The sequence below is a fragment of the Paroedura picta genome, chromosome 4 (assembly GCF_049243985.1).
Source record: "Paroedura picta isolate Pp20150507F chromosome 4, Ppicta_v3.0, whole genome shotgun sequence".
NCBI classification, from domain to species: domain Eukaryota; kingdom Metazoa; phylum Chordata; class Lepidosauria; order Squamata; family Gekkonidae; genus Paroedura; species Paroedura picta.
Window position 1 is genome coordinate 115327235 of NC_135372.1, and position 17199 is coordinate 115344433.

General features: G+C 43.3%; 2 protein-coding genes across 2 annotated transcripts; both read left to right on the plus strand.

Moving 5' to 3' along the window:
• Positions 1–6590: 6590 nt before the first annotated feature.
• LOC143836681 (uncharacterized) lies at positions 6591–12658 on the plus strand. Its single transcript, XM_077336227.1, has 5 exons — positions 6591–6833; positions 7484–7651; positions 11456–11497; positions 12208–12363; positions 12647–12658. Exons 1-5 carry the CDS (start codon positions 6591–6593, stop codon positions 12656–12658), a joined length of 621 nt encoding a protein of 206 aa, XP_077192342.1.
• A 535-nt stretch (positions 12659–13193) lies between these two features.
• Positions 13194–16770, plus strand: LOC143836858 (BPI fold-containing family B member 3-like). Its single transcript, XM_077336342.1, has 5 exons — positions 13194–13336; positions 14754–14796; positions 15873–15936; positions 16241–16317; positions 16626–16770. Exons 1-5 carry the CDS (start codon positions 13245–13247, stop codon positions 16647–16649), a joined length of 300 nt encoding a protein of 99 aa, XP_077192457.1. The 5' UTR covers positions 13194–13244; the 3' UTR covers positions 16650–16770.
• The last annotated feature ends 429 nt before the right edge of the window (positions 16771–17199 follow it).

Below are 17199 nucleotides of genomic sequence, written 5' to 3' on the forward strand. Positions count from 1 at the left end.
TAAATAAATTGGTGTTGTGGGATTTCTTTTGCAAGTTACATATATGGACCCCAAGCAGCACAGTATCACAAGGGGAGTTGTGTTTAAATGTCCTGGCACCACCAAACTCAGTTTCTCTGGAGCAATATGTCAGGTGACTAGTTAAGTAAGGGAGATAATCACAGGTGGGCCTGAGGATGTGGCATGGTGAGACAGAAAAATCACATGAGGACATTATTGAAAGTGAGGGGGACTCCATACTGAGGTGCATTTTCTGGCCTTTAACTCTGTTTCCTTTCTAGTCTAGAGTTCTTCATCCACATCACTACCCTTTGAGAATGAAATACAGTGAATCAGGCAATCTTTGTTGAGAAAGAAGACACAGTCTTGAATCCCAAGTCTAAGGGTGCCAGTGCCAGTTAGGGAACACAAAATATTTGAAAAATGGAGCTGGGTTGTAACTACTGAGGACTCTCAAAACTTTTGCCTAATGTAGCCAGAAAAGAGAAAAGCATTATTGTTTTAAAGAAGGGGTATCAAACCACTGAAAGATACTTGTAGATGATGATTTTATAGAGAGACCTTGGCCTAGTCTGCACAGAATAGATAATGCACTTTCAATGCACTTTATAAGTAGATTTTCCTTTTCTGCACAGGAAAATCCAGCTGCCAAAGCACATTGAAAGTGCATTATCCTATGTGTGCGGAATGGGCCCAAGTTACAGATGACACTGGGTACAAGAGTCGATAACGGCTCTTGGGTTGTATTTCAGTTCAGTTATGCTGATTTGCTTGAAATCAGAAATAATTACACAATGCTGTTCTGCACAGAGAATGTACAAATAACAACCTCATGCTCCAAATGAGCTAATTTCAACCACTTCATTTACAGACCAGAATTGCAACAGAAATTCAAAAACTATACATAGCATTGCTATGCTAAGCTTAAATCATGCCTACAAAGAACAATCAATTGTATGTGCTTAGTTCTGATTTTACCAGAGGTTACAATAAAAAGTACTGTCTTAAAGGTCAGTCACATCAGACAATGAGTAATAGATCTTTTCAGTAATTCTCCTAAACAAGTCTGATGTTTCTTTTAATCTCTCTCTGAGATTTCTGTATTGAGGGCACTATAGGGTAGACAAGGCTGAATTTCAAGGAAGAAAAATTGTTAAGAAACTACTTCCTTACACTTTTTTTCTTGGGGGGGGCTCAGTTTTTTTACAATAATCCACCTGCTACCTCCTTTCTCCCACCATTTCCTTGGCTTTCGTCTTACAGCCTGGCCATTGCAAAAATTGTTATTCTCCCAACTTTCATGAAGTTTTCACCTGGTGACAACACCATCCACCTATCTCTCCCTGTTGAAATTGGCATAGAAGCTGTAAGGTAAGCATCCAAAGGAGCAGGACAGCAGAAAAGCTCTAGAGCAGGGGTAGTCAAACTGCGGCCCTCCAGATGTCCATGGACCACAATTCCCAGAAGCCCCTGCCAGCAAATGCTGGCAGGGGCTTCTGGGAATTGTGGTCCATGGACATCTTGAGGGCCGCAGTTTGACTACCCCTGCTCTAGAGTCAATTACCATGAAGAGCCTGATGACAAGAGCAGTTCTTGGTTTCTGAGCTTCAGGACTACATATACAGAAGCTGAGGTTCTGTATATGAACACCACTGTACACAGTGCCTTCTCTCAAACCATTATCAAGAAGAAAAAGAAAGAGCTGGTTTTTATACTCTGCTTTTCACTTACACAAAGAAGTCTCAAAGTGGCTTACATTCACCTTCCTTTCCCCACAACAGACACCCTTGGAATTACGTGGGGCCGAGAAAGCTCTGACTGGGATGCTCTGTGAGCATAATCAGGACTGTGATGAGCCCAAGGTCACTCAGCTGGCTGCATGCGGAGGAGGAGCAGGGAATCAAACCCGGCTCACCAGATTGGAAGCCGCTGCTCTTAACCACTGCACCAAGCTGGCTCAATCTTCCTGAAAATTGTCATGTGGTCACCCTTGCTTATAGAAATATTTATTTTCTGAGTCCTGTCATTGAAACATGATGATTGGGCTTGTTAAAAATAAGCATGAACAACCCTTGTTGTCATCATCCTTTTCTCCCCACCCTCCATTCTATTTCTGTGTTTGCTTTTCTTAAACGTATAAACTCTGTTGTTGTTTCCCCCCTTGGCTTTGAAATTTCTGGAAATGTTAAACATGAATCCAAGCAGTAAGACTGGCACCTTCAGTTCTTTAGCTAAAGTCAAGATTGATATTGTAGCCAAACTGCTCTGGGATGCCTCCAAAGACCAGATATTCATCATTGAAGCCTCCAAAATCTTTATCAATGATATTCAAGTCAAAGAAAAGCAGAGGTGAGTGATGGGGATCATTCATACGCTGGAGACAGCAGCAGGCCAAGAGCAGAGAAAGATGAGTTCATGAATAGGTGATCAGATCAGCATCCCTATGAGATATTTTTTAATGTTTTTAGAAGGAATCAAAAGAAGAAAGGATCATCAAACATGTTCACTTGGAAAGTAGAAAGTGAGGAAAGGGCAGATGTGTATGTTGACTCCACTCTTTGATGAATTGAATTATTTTTTCTCTTCCACAGAAAAGGTCACTCATAGACATATTAGACACGGAGGTTCTGAGGAAAAGGAAATGAGCTGAAGTAGATAATTGACTTTAAACTGCATTACTGGATTTTCTGAGCCCTTGGACACCTTTGGAATTCTGAAACAGGGTAGTTCATGTAACCACACAATGGCTGTCATGAGAGGCAGAGCCACACACGCAGAGAAAGCCTAAATACTGGGAAGAAGAGGGGTAATTAAAAATACTCTGGGGAAAAGGAGTAAGGTAAAGGTAAAGGTAAAGGTATCCCCTGTTCAAGCACTGGTCATGTCTGACCCTTGGGGTGACGCCCTCTAGCGTTTTCTTGGCAGACTCAATATGGGGTGGCCTTGCCAGTGCCTTCCCCAGGCATTACCGTTTACCCCCCAGCAGCAAGCTGGGTACTCATTTTACCGACCTCAGAAGGATGGAAGGCTGAGTAAACCTTGAGCCGGTTGCTGGGATCAAACTCCCAAAAAAGTAGTAAGAGAAGCTAAAATACTGTGGTGGCAGTAGCTTGTGAAACAATATTGTAATCTGCGTAGCTTACTGGATGTTCAGTTGCTAAAGGGAAATGTGTGTGTGGGGGGGGGGAGGGGGTAAGAGCCCCACTTGGCCCCACCTACTTTGTAAAAATATGATAGATGCCAAGGAAGTTGTCTAAATAAAGCCAAGAATTTCTTTGTTAAGCAGCCACATTGTTATCAAGACCTAAGTGTACCAAGTATACCCAACATAGATGGGTTAATATGCAGAGTTTGGCAAAAATTGCAAGTCAATGTTGCAATGTTTGGCTGCAGAAGTCTCATCTAGATTGTTGGGAATACTTTTGTCTACCCTGCTGCAATCTAATTGTCTGCTACAACACCATGGAGAATTTACGTTCCAGAATGGATTAATCTTCAGTTGTGCCTCTGTGACCATTTTTGCACTGGAGGCATTGCACCAGGCTTCAGGCTGGAGTTTGAGTTGGAGCAGATTGCCCCACCTTTTCCTGTTCCCACATGGGGCAGCATTTGGCCTGGTACACCTCGTCTGCCCCAGACTTGTGCTCCCACATGGGAGCTGGAACAGCGAAGATCGCAATGTGGAAATTGTGTGTTTTGCAGCTTCGCGGCCATCAACAATTTTTTAAGCAACAAATTTTTATTTATATTTGAGCCTTGTGGTGGAAGAAATACAACTTTTTACCAATAGCACATTTTCTCTTATCAAACCTTGTTTCGGTATGTTTATTGGCACTTGGCAGCTAGCCTAGGTTTAAGTTTCAGAGTGCAAAATATGGATTGCAAATAATTAAAAGCTCTGCATGCGCTAAATAACAATGACAACTTAGTTATGCACTGACAATACTATTATGAGTTATGACAATGATAACGTATTGTGCCTCAGGGTGACTGGCTCAGATGGGAAACATGTAAGATCCATCATATGGACAATACTGAATGATGTGGTAAGTTGATCACCTGATCAGCAGCTGCTTGTTTAGCAAAAGAGATCAGATGTGCCCAATTGTGGCTTTAGGGAAAGTGCACTTTAGAGATTGCCAAGAATAAGCATTGCATATTGAACTGTCCATCTTCAAATTAGACCGACTTGAAGGGGGAGAGTATTACTAGCTCAATAACTATTTAGTATATCTGACTACTGGCCTAGTGAGAAACTGGTGAGATAAGTTTCCAGTGTGGTTAGATAGCTGGGAGCACATCCTTGTATTTCTGGCCATCTGTACATATGAAGAGTTTTTGGATTCACATGGATCAACATGTAGGTTGTGCATGAGTCCCTATGTGTGCATACATTCCACCAAGAAATACATGATTCTTATTCGGTGGGCAAGAGGTGTTCTTATTTGGGTGTTCCGTTAGGAGGCTTACATTAAAAATCCCATACAGACAAATCCTAGATACTGAGCACCACTCTGAGTAAAGTTCAGAATCAAATGTACTGCATTGCGTAGCTGACCTGAAGAAAACCTCTTTCCTAAAGTCTGCATTGATGTTAATTTTTTAAAAGCATTCTCTGCACCTTGTTTCACAGAGCACCGTTCCCTCCCCCTCACCTAAAACCATTCTCAAATTTGCTTTGTGTTTTGATTCATTGCCACGCAGTCTGTTCATTCTGCATTACAGATCAATCGGTGCATTCGACTGGTAGTGGACATCCTTAATTCATCACTTCTGAGCACATTGGTTGGTAAGTTACTGTTGCCTGTCCTTGCTGGGATAAGTTTTACTGGAGAGCCTTTATAGGACAGCCTAGCAGAGGCGAATGTCATTTTGTCTTGGAATAAAAGGGTAGACATCAATGGATAATTCCCTGAATCAAGTGTATGTACAAAGTTTTTCTCAAATGTTTTATTAACGCAGGCCCTCAGCAGAAGGCTTTTCTGTTCAGAGCATCCAGATGGCTCCATTTCCTAACCAAGGGGTTATCCCCACTTAACTGCTTGAATGTCAGCTGCCTTCTCAATATGGTGGGCTCAGATTCCCTGATAGGCAAGTGGAAACACAAACAGGCTTGGTGAAACTCTGCTTGCACAAGATCTTGTACAGTACCTAGTGCTTTCCTCCCTATGTATTATAGAGCTCCAACACTGCTTGGGCAAGATCTTGCGCAAGAAGAAACCCAGGGAGGGGATACAGTAAATTTGACTTAGAGCAAGCAGGTAGTGTGATCTCTTCCTTTTGTTTCTGCTTGCACAAGAGCGCTGCTATGAGTGCTGGATCCTAGTTGTGGTCTGGACTTGTTCTAAAGTTCAATGCAGAGGGCTGAGCTAAAGGAGCTTTTCAGAGCCATTCCATCCTTACAATGCCCCAGGTTGTGATTTATTGGAACAGCACAGAAGAAATGGCTGAGATCCCATTGCCCACACACTTAACTCAAAGAACTCTTTATCTTTGTCTGCAGCTGCAGTTCCAGTGGGGACATTTGGAAACATTCAGTATAATCTAATTGGCTCCCCCAAAGTAACTGATAGGTATTTCCTGATCCCTTATCAGGCAAGTATTATTCTTGGCTTTGGTTTCTGAAAATCAGGTCAATAGAATGTGTTATGAAATTGCTGGTAATCCTCATGTCTCAATTACTTTTATAAGCTCTTTTTCTGCCTTAGTAATGGAGGTATTTGTGGTAGTGTCATTCTTGTATATGTCTCAAAGTCTGCCTGGATGTTCAGGAGAGGCACATGGTACAGCTATTCTGGAGGGTACCATTTTAGAATGTAAAAAGAGGGTTGCAGAACTTTATCATGTTCGACAGAAATTTAACAACACACACACAAACTGGCATGTTGGTGAAAAGGTTAGGCCAGACCCTACTGATGGAAGAGAGAACAGTTCTAGCCTTTCCCATGACCTGACCTTGTTGTAAACATATAAGAGTATTCACACATGAATGAGTATTGAACAAGAGAGTATCCAATGTCATTATCCTGCCTGCTTTCTGAAGTACAACAAAATTTGAGTCCAATGGCACCTTTCAGACCAACAAGACTAACTTACTTTCTCCCTATATCTGTACTCTTATGATCCTTGTTTCATTGTCTGAGGAAGTGTGCAAGCACATGAAAGCTCACACCTTGAATAAATCTGTTTTGGTTTCAAAGGTGCCATTGGACTCAATTTTTGTTGTACTACTTCAGACCAACACAGCTATCCACTTGAATCTGCTTTCTGAAGTTTCATAGTCCCAGGACAGTGATACCTGGTGCATCATCTGCAGTTATAGCTGCAGCTTGGAGCCTTATTGAACACACATGCATGTGAGCTCACTTGAAGATACCTTATACTGAATCTGACCATTGATCCATCAGGATCAGGATTTCTACCTAGACTGGCAGCAGCTCTCCACAGTCTCAAGCAAAGCGCTTCCCATTAACTGTTGAAGTGGAACACATCTTATGCCGCACTCAGGGCTTGAGTGGGATGGAAATACTCACAGACATGATGCCCCTCTGTCCCACCCCCTCCCTGAGTGTGGCATAACAGACAGGGAGATGGCCATCAGCCCTGCTTGCCCCACCACCATAGTGCACAAAAGACAGGCCATGGAGGTCATAGCAGCATTGAAGGCTGAGGTGATGGTGAAGGCCATGGCAGTGGTGGAGCATGTGGCAGTGCCTGCAGTGGAGGCGACAGCTGTGGTTGAAGTAGCAGCAGCTGCAGCAGTGGAGGAGGAAGTGGAGCCAGAGAAGTTCAGTGCCACGTTAGGCCAGCCTTGCCCTCGTCTACCTGCACAGGTGGTAGAGGGGGCTGTAGAGTGAAAGGGGTTCAGTGCTGGCCCTGATCAGCCACCGCTCATCTTCCGAGGCCGCAGGAGGAATGGGTGCAGTGGCAGCTGGTGAGGTCTGGCACTGAGCTCTGCTCACACTGCCACTGCTACCACTGATCTTCTGGGGTCCTCCTGGCCAGCCGCCACCCCACCCATCCCTCATCTACCCACACTCCTGATTGGTGGCAGAGGTGACAGCAACACAAGCGGGGTTCAGCACCGGGCCTTGCCAGGAACAGCCCTGCCCATCTCTCGTGTGGCCCCTGGCACAATGGATACCAGCAATGGCCAGATTTTCACAGTCATGTATTCCACATGATCTGCAAAAATCTGATTCTCAGATATTTTTATTCTACAAGCTGACTCCAAGAGATGTCAATGAAGTAAAGAACATATAAAAGGATGAGTACAGGGTTTAGTATCTGAGTCACTGAAGCCAAAGTAAAGAAGACAGCCAGGGAGCCAGTGCTCTGCCTCAGCACAAGGAGGACTAATAAAGGGATAGACGGGACAATGGTATTAGGCAGATCTTTTGCATCTGGTGCATGGAGCTTTGATCTTGACTTTGTCTTCAGAGATTAGTGCAGACTGTACATTTCCTTCTTGGCTATCCACCAGGCTACATTCCTGACCTCTTTGCCAGGAGACTCACCCAGTGCCACATCCTTCCAAATGAATCCACAGCCTGGTGTCAACTTCCAGCTGGCCCTGAGCAAGGATTTCATCAGCATTGGGATAGCTGTGATGACTGGAAGCAGCAGTGCCAATCTTACCAAAGGAGCCAAGGTAAAAGGATTCCAACGGCATGAGTGTGTTCCCTTCGGCTGTATGCCTCTCTGTCTTACTTTAATTTAAACCCCATAATGAAAAAAATCCGGGTTAAGAACCAAATTTCCAGAAGAAAGGGAGAAACGGCATCATGGAACAATCAGACCTATAGGACTCCAGCTATTCAATCTATAATAAATCACTTCCCACTTATTGTGACCCTATGAATGAATGCTCTCCAAACACAGGATGCCTATTGTTAATCCTATTTCTATCCCTGGATAAACTGTATCTGTGGCTGAACCCTATCAGATGAACTGACTGCCCTTTCCCCCCTCTAACTCCTTTTCTGTACCTTCTTTTAGTGGATCCGTAGCCTCTCGTTGGTTGGAGTCTAGGAAATTGCAAAAACACTCTGGGATGCTAGACTGGCAGTGATGGATCTTATCTGTTCCATCTTCCTCCCTCGAACACTCACTAATGAAAAACTCTACTCCGAATATTAGCCCTGGAAAGAAGAAAGAGAGAGAAAGCCCTGAGGTGTATAGCACTTTTGTAGCTCAAATAAAACCGAGATGGAAGCAAAACTGCCACTCCTACAAGGCAGCAGATATGCCTCTCTGCATTAGATTCCCAGAGGGAGTGTTCCTGCTCCAGCAAACTCTGTCTGCTTCTCTGTCTAACTTAAATTCAAATTACCCCCCTCTGTCCCTCACACACACACACATTCACACCACCTGCTTCAGCAGGAAGTAGGGCAGCAAGACCTCCTGTGTTATTTATACTTGAATATGTTGACCGTCTTGTGACAGTTTACATCACAGTGAAATCACAGCTTGAAAACACAATACAATCCTCCCAACCTCCCCCCTCCTCCCTGCAGCTCATTGGGCAACGCCCACTACACTTCCAACCATATGGTGGGCGATTCGGAGGAGGGACTCAGTCAATGTTCCGGTACGCGGCCTCAACCAAACACCAAACTTGACAGTTTCCAGGTGGGGCCTGGAGATCTCTTAGAACTACGATTGATCTCCAAAGGACAGAGATTAATTTCTCTGGAGAAAAATGGCAGCTTTAGAAGGTGAACTCCATGGCACCATACTCAGTTGAGATCCCTGCCTTTCCCAACCCCTGCCTTCCCTTGGCTCCACCCCTCAAATCTCCAAGAATTTCCCCACCTGGAGTTGGCAACCCTTCTACTGCTGCTTGGTGTGGAAGTGGGAGAATTTTTAATTTAAACTTGCCATCCCGTATGCTGCTAGGCAGGTTTGGGGGAAACACAGAAGTAAAACAAAGCCAGAAACTCTTGGTTTTCCCAGGAAGGAGGGGCACAGAATGCCATGCACTTCTCTATGTCCCTGCTCCTAAACCTTGTAGGAAGGGATCAATTTCTGCAAATTCTCAAGAATACAAGCAAAGCTATTGGGACAATTGCAGCCTGTATCCTTCTTTTGTCACAGGCATTCTGTGAGGTAGAAAACTTTAGGACAGGACTGTAGCTGTACATTCATTTGAATTCCATACCATAAACATTTTCTGTTTTCCATTTTTGCCTCCTAATGTGAGAACGTCATGGCCTCTAGAACGTCAGCAGTAATGGTGATGCATAAGTGCTGCGGGTCTATCTCCTCTAGCTGTGTCTGTATGAGATCATTTCCAAACATCCTGTGGCTGAAAACCTTCTCAGGGACCAGAGTGGTCTGCTCCTCGTCCAATGCCGTATTCCAGATTGTCTCTGATTAACAATTCCATTTACCAGCGTCTCCCTTTGAAAATTACTATCTCATTAAGAAGGCAATAACATTCTGGTGATTAGTTCAAACATATGTCTTGCAATGGCCCTTATCCCAATCCTCATCTTTCATTATCAGAACTGTTTTTCTTACAAAAAACAAACAACAAACACCACCACCCCTCCCGATTTACTAGATTCTTTTACTAATTCCTTGGAAGTGGGGGGAGAGAACAGTCTCTGTGCATTTAACAAACCCACAGAAGTATTTCTTCCCCTCCTCTTTTATTTAGAATGCTTACAGCTCATCATTGGCAGGCTTTCCTGACATGTGACATTACCCTAAAAAGGTAAATTGTATGGATCTGTAGATCTGAATGCTCCTATGGTCCTGATGGAGCAACTAAAGCTGTGGAAGGAGAAATACAGGCACTCTTTTTTGCACTGTCGAGACTAAAAACAGCACAGGTCTTTTTTCAATAGGGGGTGATTTACATTTCTTCCTCCACAACACCGGTCCCACTCTATGTCAGGGGCCCCAGCTGCTGTCTAGGGCCTAAAAAAAAAAACCCACATGCAAAGATGGAAATCCAATGTCAAGCACAGTTTGGGCCTCAACCCAGGGACATTGAGGGCAAATATGAGTTAAAAGAAATGGCGGGAAAGGAATTTGAGGAGGTATACTAGATGACCCAGCATCTCTTTTCAGCTCAAGATTATTAGAGCTGTGGAAAATCATGAGTTGTAACCTAAGCCCTGTCTGCAATTTACAGTGCACAAATGTACAGTTTGTGTACAAGGCACACTTGATTTTTCTTTCAATGTTTTGAGTAATTTTCATGTTATATAGAATGCATGTACAGCTAGGGTCAGTGGCATAGCTAGCCCATTTGCCACTCCTCTATTCTGCCTCACTTAAGTCACAGCTGACCCTGTTTGGTGGGCTCAGAGTAATGGGGTTGGAAGCTCAGCAAAACCAGTGTAATGTTCAGTGACCAGTAAGCCCAGTGCCATTGTGGCAATGCCAGCTGATATCAAGCGCAGAATCATATTCCAAGCAGTGTGTGTGTGTGTGTGTGTGTTGGAAGCCCAACAGAATCAGTTCAACATCCCATGGCCAGCAAACCCCATGCCTTCTATACTACTACTATAGTCCTCTTATATTCTTTCTGTCACCAAGCAGGATAGGGATGAGAAGGTCTCGAGATCAAGAAGAGAAAATAAAAAGGGGAAGGAAATGGAAAATTAGGTGAAGGCTAACAGAAATGAATGAGAAACATTCCAGGATAGGCAGTATAAAAACCAAATAAATAAATAATGTGGGGAAAATAGCGAGATAAATTAAGTGAGGAAAAGGTTGTCTTTTCTTGCTGCAATACAGCTTTGTAAGATCTGGCTGGATTGAGTGCAAAGAAAGGAAACAAGAATGGCTGGACTCTTGGAGAATATGACCTGCAGTCTGTAGGAGTGACCAGCTTGCTGGCTTGGTTGTACAATCTGTTAAGTAAGTTTGCTTCAGTCTTGGAGAAAAGGAAGTCTAGCTGATCCTAGCGTGCTTTTTGCCATGCTCAGACTTCCCTCTACCCCTAATGGCTGCAGCCAGAACTACATTTAAAAATACAAGGAAATATGTTCAGCTGGACAGAGCATGAGCCCCCCTTCAACGTTCTTCCTCAAGTTGCATCCGGGGTGGACTGCTCCCCCCCTTGGTACGTCACTGGCTAGGATTGTCAACTCTGTGTTTGGAAACAGATTTGAGAACGGAGACTGGGAGAGTGGAGGTTAGGGATTGGAGCAACCTTGGTAGGGGTTAATGTCATACAGTTCAACATCTAAGGCAGCCATGTAAATTAACCCTCATCGCACTGGGCCCGGGTCGCACTGGGCCCGGGTTTCATTTGTAAAGTGAACACGTGTTGGCTTTTCCTAATGAATTGATCATCCCCCATCTACACACACTATATATGCCTTCACTGTAACTTGTGATAGGGGCTCTTAAGAAAAAATAATCACTGAGTAAATTTCAGAATATAATCAAAATACAGATGTTCCCAGAAGATTCATATTGCTGTTCTCTTTGCTTGCAGAAGCCATTCTTGACAATTGACTTGGCAAGTGTGATACCCGAGGTTTGTTGTTTTTCTTTTTACACATTTCTTGAGCTGCTCAAATATTTCATCTTCACCTTCTATATATGGGCAACTTTGAAGACACACCATGACTCTATTAACCTCTTCTGCATCCCAAATGTTTAAGCGGGGGCATTATTTTTTGGTAAAGAGGAGTTTACAGATTTGTATGAATAAAGTCTGCCCCAAATTACTATTCTTGCATACAAATTCATCATAAAGACTCATGATAATTATCTTCACAGAGATATTTGCATGGATATGAGTGTTGCATGCCTACAAATTTGCTCATTAAATCTGGATGCTGTTGAATATAGAATCTTAGGCAAAAGTCTTATTTATTAGAATCCACTGAACATAGAGTATTCATACTAAAAGTTCATTGATTCATCACTCTCTTGTAGGAAAGAAAAGGCCTAGCCTTTTCCAGGTGGGAACTCAGAACCATAGAATGGGGAGCATATCCCTTGCTTAACAATAGAGGGATGGAATAGATCAGTGGTTCTCAACCTGGGGGTTGAGACCCCTTTGGGGTTGAACACCCCTTTCACAGGGGTCGCAGCAGGGCAAGCAGCTGGGCCAGGGGGGGGGGCGCCATCCACACACCCATGTGAACTAAATATAAGTACACTGTTTATATAATCCTGGGACAGTGCAAAGCCAGTCTGCACAAACATGTGCATGAAGCTCACCTGTGTCTTCTCTTGCAGATTTCTAAGCACTTTTCTATCCCTCAACCCTTGGTGGTAAAGATAAGAGACTCAAAATTCCCACTTGTTTCCATGAATAGCCAGGGTGCTATGGTGAAGCAGTCTCTTTTCATTGAGGTGTGCACACCTGGACAAAATGTCCTAGACTTGCAAGCCGTGAGTACAAAACCTAAATATCTATATCTCTTCCATTTATGGTCCAGTTCTCATATTCACTGGGGAATATTGGTTGGCCAGGAGTGGCAGTATATAAACATGTGAGAGAGAGAGAGAGAGAGAGAGAGAGAGAGAGAGAGAGAGAGAGAGAGAGAGAGAGAGAGAGAGAGAGAGAGAGAAAGAAACTCCTCTTCATTGTAGCCTCTATCCTATGTACCTTTTGGTCATGTGATTTCCATGGCCCTTTTAGTGATCAATGGGAATCTCCTTTGGCCCCTTTCAGCAGGAAACCTGACATGATCCAACCCATGGATGGTGAAAAGAAATAATAAAAACAATCCAGCAATAGGATGTCCAGTAGCTTACTCTCCTAAACACTCCTAGCCTATCTAATTAAAAGCTAAACTAGGTTAAGCCCTCTAAGTTAGTGATCCACAACCTGTGGGCCGCGGACCACATGTGGTCCTTCGACTAATTGGAGGTGGGCCCCGAAGGACGCCTTCTCTCCCCCCCTGGTCCTTTACTTGATCCCCCCCAGCCCTTTACAACACACTTCATTGTTGTGGTGTGTCTGTATCTCATTTTGAAGGGATGTTTAAACATTACCATAGCGATCAGAGAGCTCTAGGGCAGTGGTTGAGAGTAGAGGAGTAAACTACCCCCCCCCGGCCTCAGTAAAAGGCGTTGAGTGGTCCCCGGTGAGTGGTCCCCGGCATTGAGTGGTCCCTGGTGATAAAAAGGTTGGGGACCACTACTCTAAGTTACTCAACACCTGTATTTAGAATCCCAACAGTCTCTAGCTTTTCTGCTCAGAGCATAACTGGTTGTATAATTTACAGTGAATTCCACGTACAAATATATACGCCATACCAACTTTTGCAATGAATTATTCCTTTTCATTACAGAACAGCATCTTCAAAGCAATGTTCTCTGCTTCCAATGGAAAACTAATCATATCTCTGTCACAAAACCGGTACCTGTACTACTGTTTTTGTTCTGGATTATTTTAGGATAATGGGTCAGGGAGAAAGGAGCGATCATGAATGAATGCTAGTAGTAAGGACTATAACTAGGACTTGAGGCTTAGAATACTAAGGAATGGGTCCCGTCAGTATTACCTTGGAATACAAAAAAAGATGTCTCCTTGTTTCAGCTGTTCTCTCCTCTCTGTTCAGAAGCATGGCCTAGAACAGGGGTAGTTAAACTGTGGCCCTCCAGATGTCCATGGACATCTGGAGGGCCGCAGTTTGACTACCCCTGTTCTAGAAGTTAGTGGATTCTTAGTACAATTACAGCACTGCAGTTTAGCAAGTGCAAAAAACAAAGATACAAACTGATAAAATTAATGCCATGAAGCCACGGATACTGTGGATGAAGCAACAGCCATCAAACACAAACAGAACAGGATGGTTCTAAGCTAATTTTCCTGAGGTTTTTCTCAGCCATGGCAACTCAGAATCACCAGGGTGGCTGCTAAACCACATGCAAGGCTGGTGCGGCCCTCTGGTAAATCTCAGGAAAACAACTGAGATATTTATTTGCCCCTAAATAATCAGAAAACGCTGGAGGGGAAATTTGAAAACGCTGGAGGGCGTCACCCTAAGGGTCAGACATGACTCGGTGCTTGCACAGGGGATACCTTTAACTTTACCTTTAAATAATCAGAGCTGTGCATAGCAGGCAAAAAACACATTTACTGCATAATCTGCAAGGAGCACTCAATATAAAAGCATTTCCAACAACATATTGTTACTTTATGAGAAGAGAAATCATTGACTACATTGACACAGTATTGTGAGTGACAATTCAAGTGATCTTTTCTTCTTTTATTTTTTATTCTTTGCTTTACACAGTGCGTGGGCAAAGTTTTTCCCTGCATGGAAGTCATATTGAAACAGGAAAAATGTAGTGTACATCTCTATTTTTAAAATTTTTTGGTAAAATTATATATCTTCACTATTTAATTTATGTGGTATCATTTATCAGGATTTTAACATTGTTTTCAAATTTGATATGATTTGCCGAGGCATTAGGGAAGGGGGAATACAAATGTAAAAATAAATAAATAAATAAATAAAATCATTTGTCATCCCACTTGATGTACATTAGGTTTTAAGAAGAGGCTGTGAAAATTATAGAGTGGCAATATCACTCTAGTGTGAAAAGGAATGACCTTTCTGGGGATCTGCTCAAACTCCCAGCCCTACCTGATTTTTATATTTCTCAAGAGGGTCACTAATAGTTCATCGAATCATCGAATCATAGAGTTGGAAGGGGCCATACAGGCCATCTAGTCCAACCCCCTGCTCAACGCAGGATTAGCCCTAAGCATCCTAAAGCACCCAAGTTTGTTCCTTCTAACCTGTTGTCATTGGTTCCTTTCCTTGTAGCTTTGACATTGTTCAAGCTTCGTCATCCATGGGCTCTAGCAATGTAAGTTTTCTCTCCAGCAACTGAGCAAAATCATAGGTCAATCAGTCTATTTTGCATGACATTATTTGCACAACTCCTCAGTGTGTGGCCCACAAAATCTAAGAGCATAACCTAGGGTTGTTACACCTAGGTTGGGATATTCCTTGATATTTGGGGTCTGTAACTAGGGAAGGCAGGGAGCTTAGCAGTGATCTGATGCCATAGTCTGCCCTCTGAAGCTGCCATTTCCATCAGGGAAATTGATCTTTATAGAACAGTTGTAATTCTAGTACAACTTTAGTCCCCAGCTGGTGGTTGGTTACCTTGAAGGGCTGGATACACTGAAATTATTATGGTCGGATATTCAAGTAGAAGAAGGACTTAAAGCAGCCTTTCTCAATCTTTTTACCATTGAGAAACCCGTGACACATCCTTCAGGCTTCAAGACCCCTCAGAAGTGGTGTGATTGTGCAGAATATAATTGGGAAGCATAGCTCTGTGCCACCCAGGGCCCTTGCTTTTCCCACCCCCTCCAGGCTCATCATTGGTGGGTGGGTGGGTCCGACATGACCATATATGGTCATCTTACTCAATAAATGTTTAACAAATTTAAAATACATTTATATATACAAATTAATTCCCACCATTCAGGAAACCCTTCCAAGGCCATCAAGAAACCCCGGTTGAGGAAGCCTGTCTTAAAGCTTTCCATACCTCTTCCCCTGAGGGCATCTCCTCCTTCATTTCTGCTTACATGACTTTTTTGTTTCTTTTGTTCTGCACAAGCACCTCTACTTTCCCTAGGAAAAGCTTTGTGGTTTTGTGTGTGAGAACCAAAGCTGAATGTACCCTCACCATTATGCACACGGATAATGTGAATTCTGCAAAAAGAGGTGTCCCTTGGTGAAGTTACCATCTGTGAATAGATTTAGATAGGGCATTCAAATGCACTTTTCACTGTCGTCCCTTTATGTTGCCCCAGTCTTCAAAGAATAAGGCATGATCATCGGCATGGTAAATTTGGATTTAAACTGTGCCTATTTTAAATTAGGGCTCAGGCCCATCTGTGATTGTAATGAATGTTCTTCTTTTTCCAGGCCCAGAAGCTCCATGACTGGCTCAGTGGCATTTACATGAACAGCTACCTACCAGCCATGAATGGTAAGAGCAGACAGAGGCCTTTTAGAAAACTAGGGACTCAGTCCAAGGAAATAGATTGTTAGAGTGGATGTGTATGGAAAATATATGTGACTGACTCAAAAATCTGGGAAGTTTGCAGAGAGTGAGGATATATGTTTTTAATTCTCCAAGTCTTCTCATTGTCTACAAATGCTATCTGAGAAACTGTGGGCCTCTCCTAATTTTGTTTTACACGCATAGGCTGGCAGGACCATTGACGTCAATATAAATTTTGGATATCTGTTTAGCTAAGCAAGAGATGTAAGGATGTGCCCCTTTCTCCTAGGTATGCTCAGCAAAGGAATCACCTTGCCTTCCATTCTGAATGACAAGTGGATCAAAGCCAACACTGCCTTTTCCCAGGTACTGCAAAGACACAGAAGGTGATTTTGCCATTTCCCAGATCAACCATTCACCCAGCAAAGCACTATCTTGATGGGTGCAGTGGGTGAACACCACAGTTCTAGAAAGAGCAGCTGGTTGGGTACAGGGCACTGTTTAGGACTCAGAAGATGACTTGGGTGTCCTGCTCAGTTAGTTTGTGCTGTGCCTCTTTGTGAGTTGGGGAGGGGGCACATTCAACATTGCTATTCTAACATGTCCTTATATGACTTTGGGGATAGGTAACAATATTCCAAAGGGGTAAACATCTCTACATCTTCTGTCTTTAGGATGGCCTAGTGATTTTAATGTGATCGACACTGCCTGCCTTGAACTTTGAAAAACATCCAATAAGAAGCAGAATGTTAAGACAGGTCATCTGATTAAAAAAAAAATCCATACTATCAGATTGTATCTCCTAATGCTCTGAAATGCCTCATTTTTCTGCTGCTTCCTTTCAAGGTAATGGTCCTTAATGCAGTTTGTTGTGGGCCCTGACAGTTTGTATATCCTGTATTAAAGATATCATATAATCCCTATGTGTATGAATGCTGAGACCTGCATCTCCTTCTTGGACCTGACTTCCTGTTTGCCCATAATCATGCCTTTTGCTTCTGGATCAGCCTTTCAGCTTGTTGCCCAAAGAGTTGAACAAACCTGCCTGACCCTGTGAACTAGCCATGTTCAAACCTTGCAGGGTCCCGTCTCTGAAGAAGCACAGCAGCTTTCTTCCCTCATTGAGCATGCCAAGCACCTTTCCCCACTCATCCTGTGTTGACATTTTGCCCTTCTGCTGCACAGTTGGGGAGAGCGAGAGCCCACTTGCTGCCTTTTCCAGATGGAACGCCTGCTTCGGAGCATTCT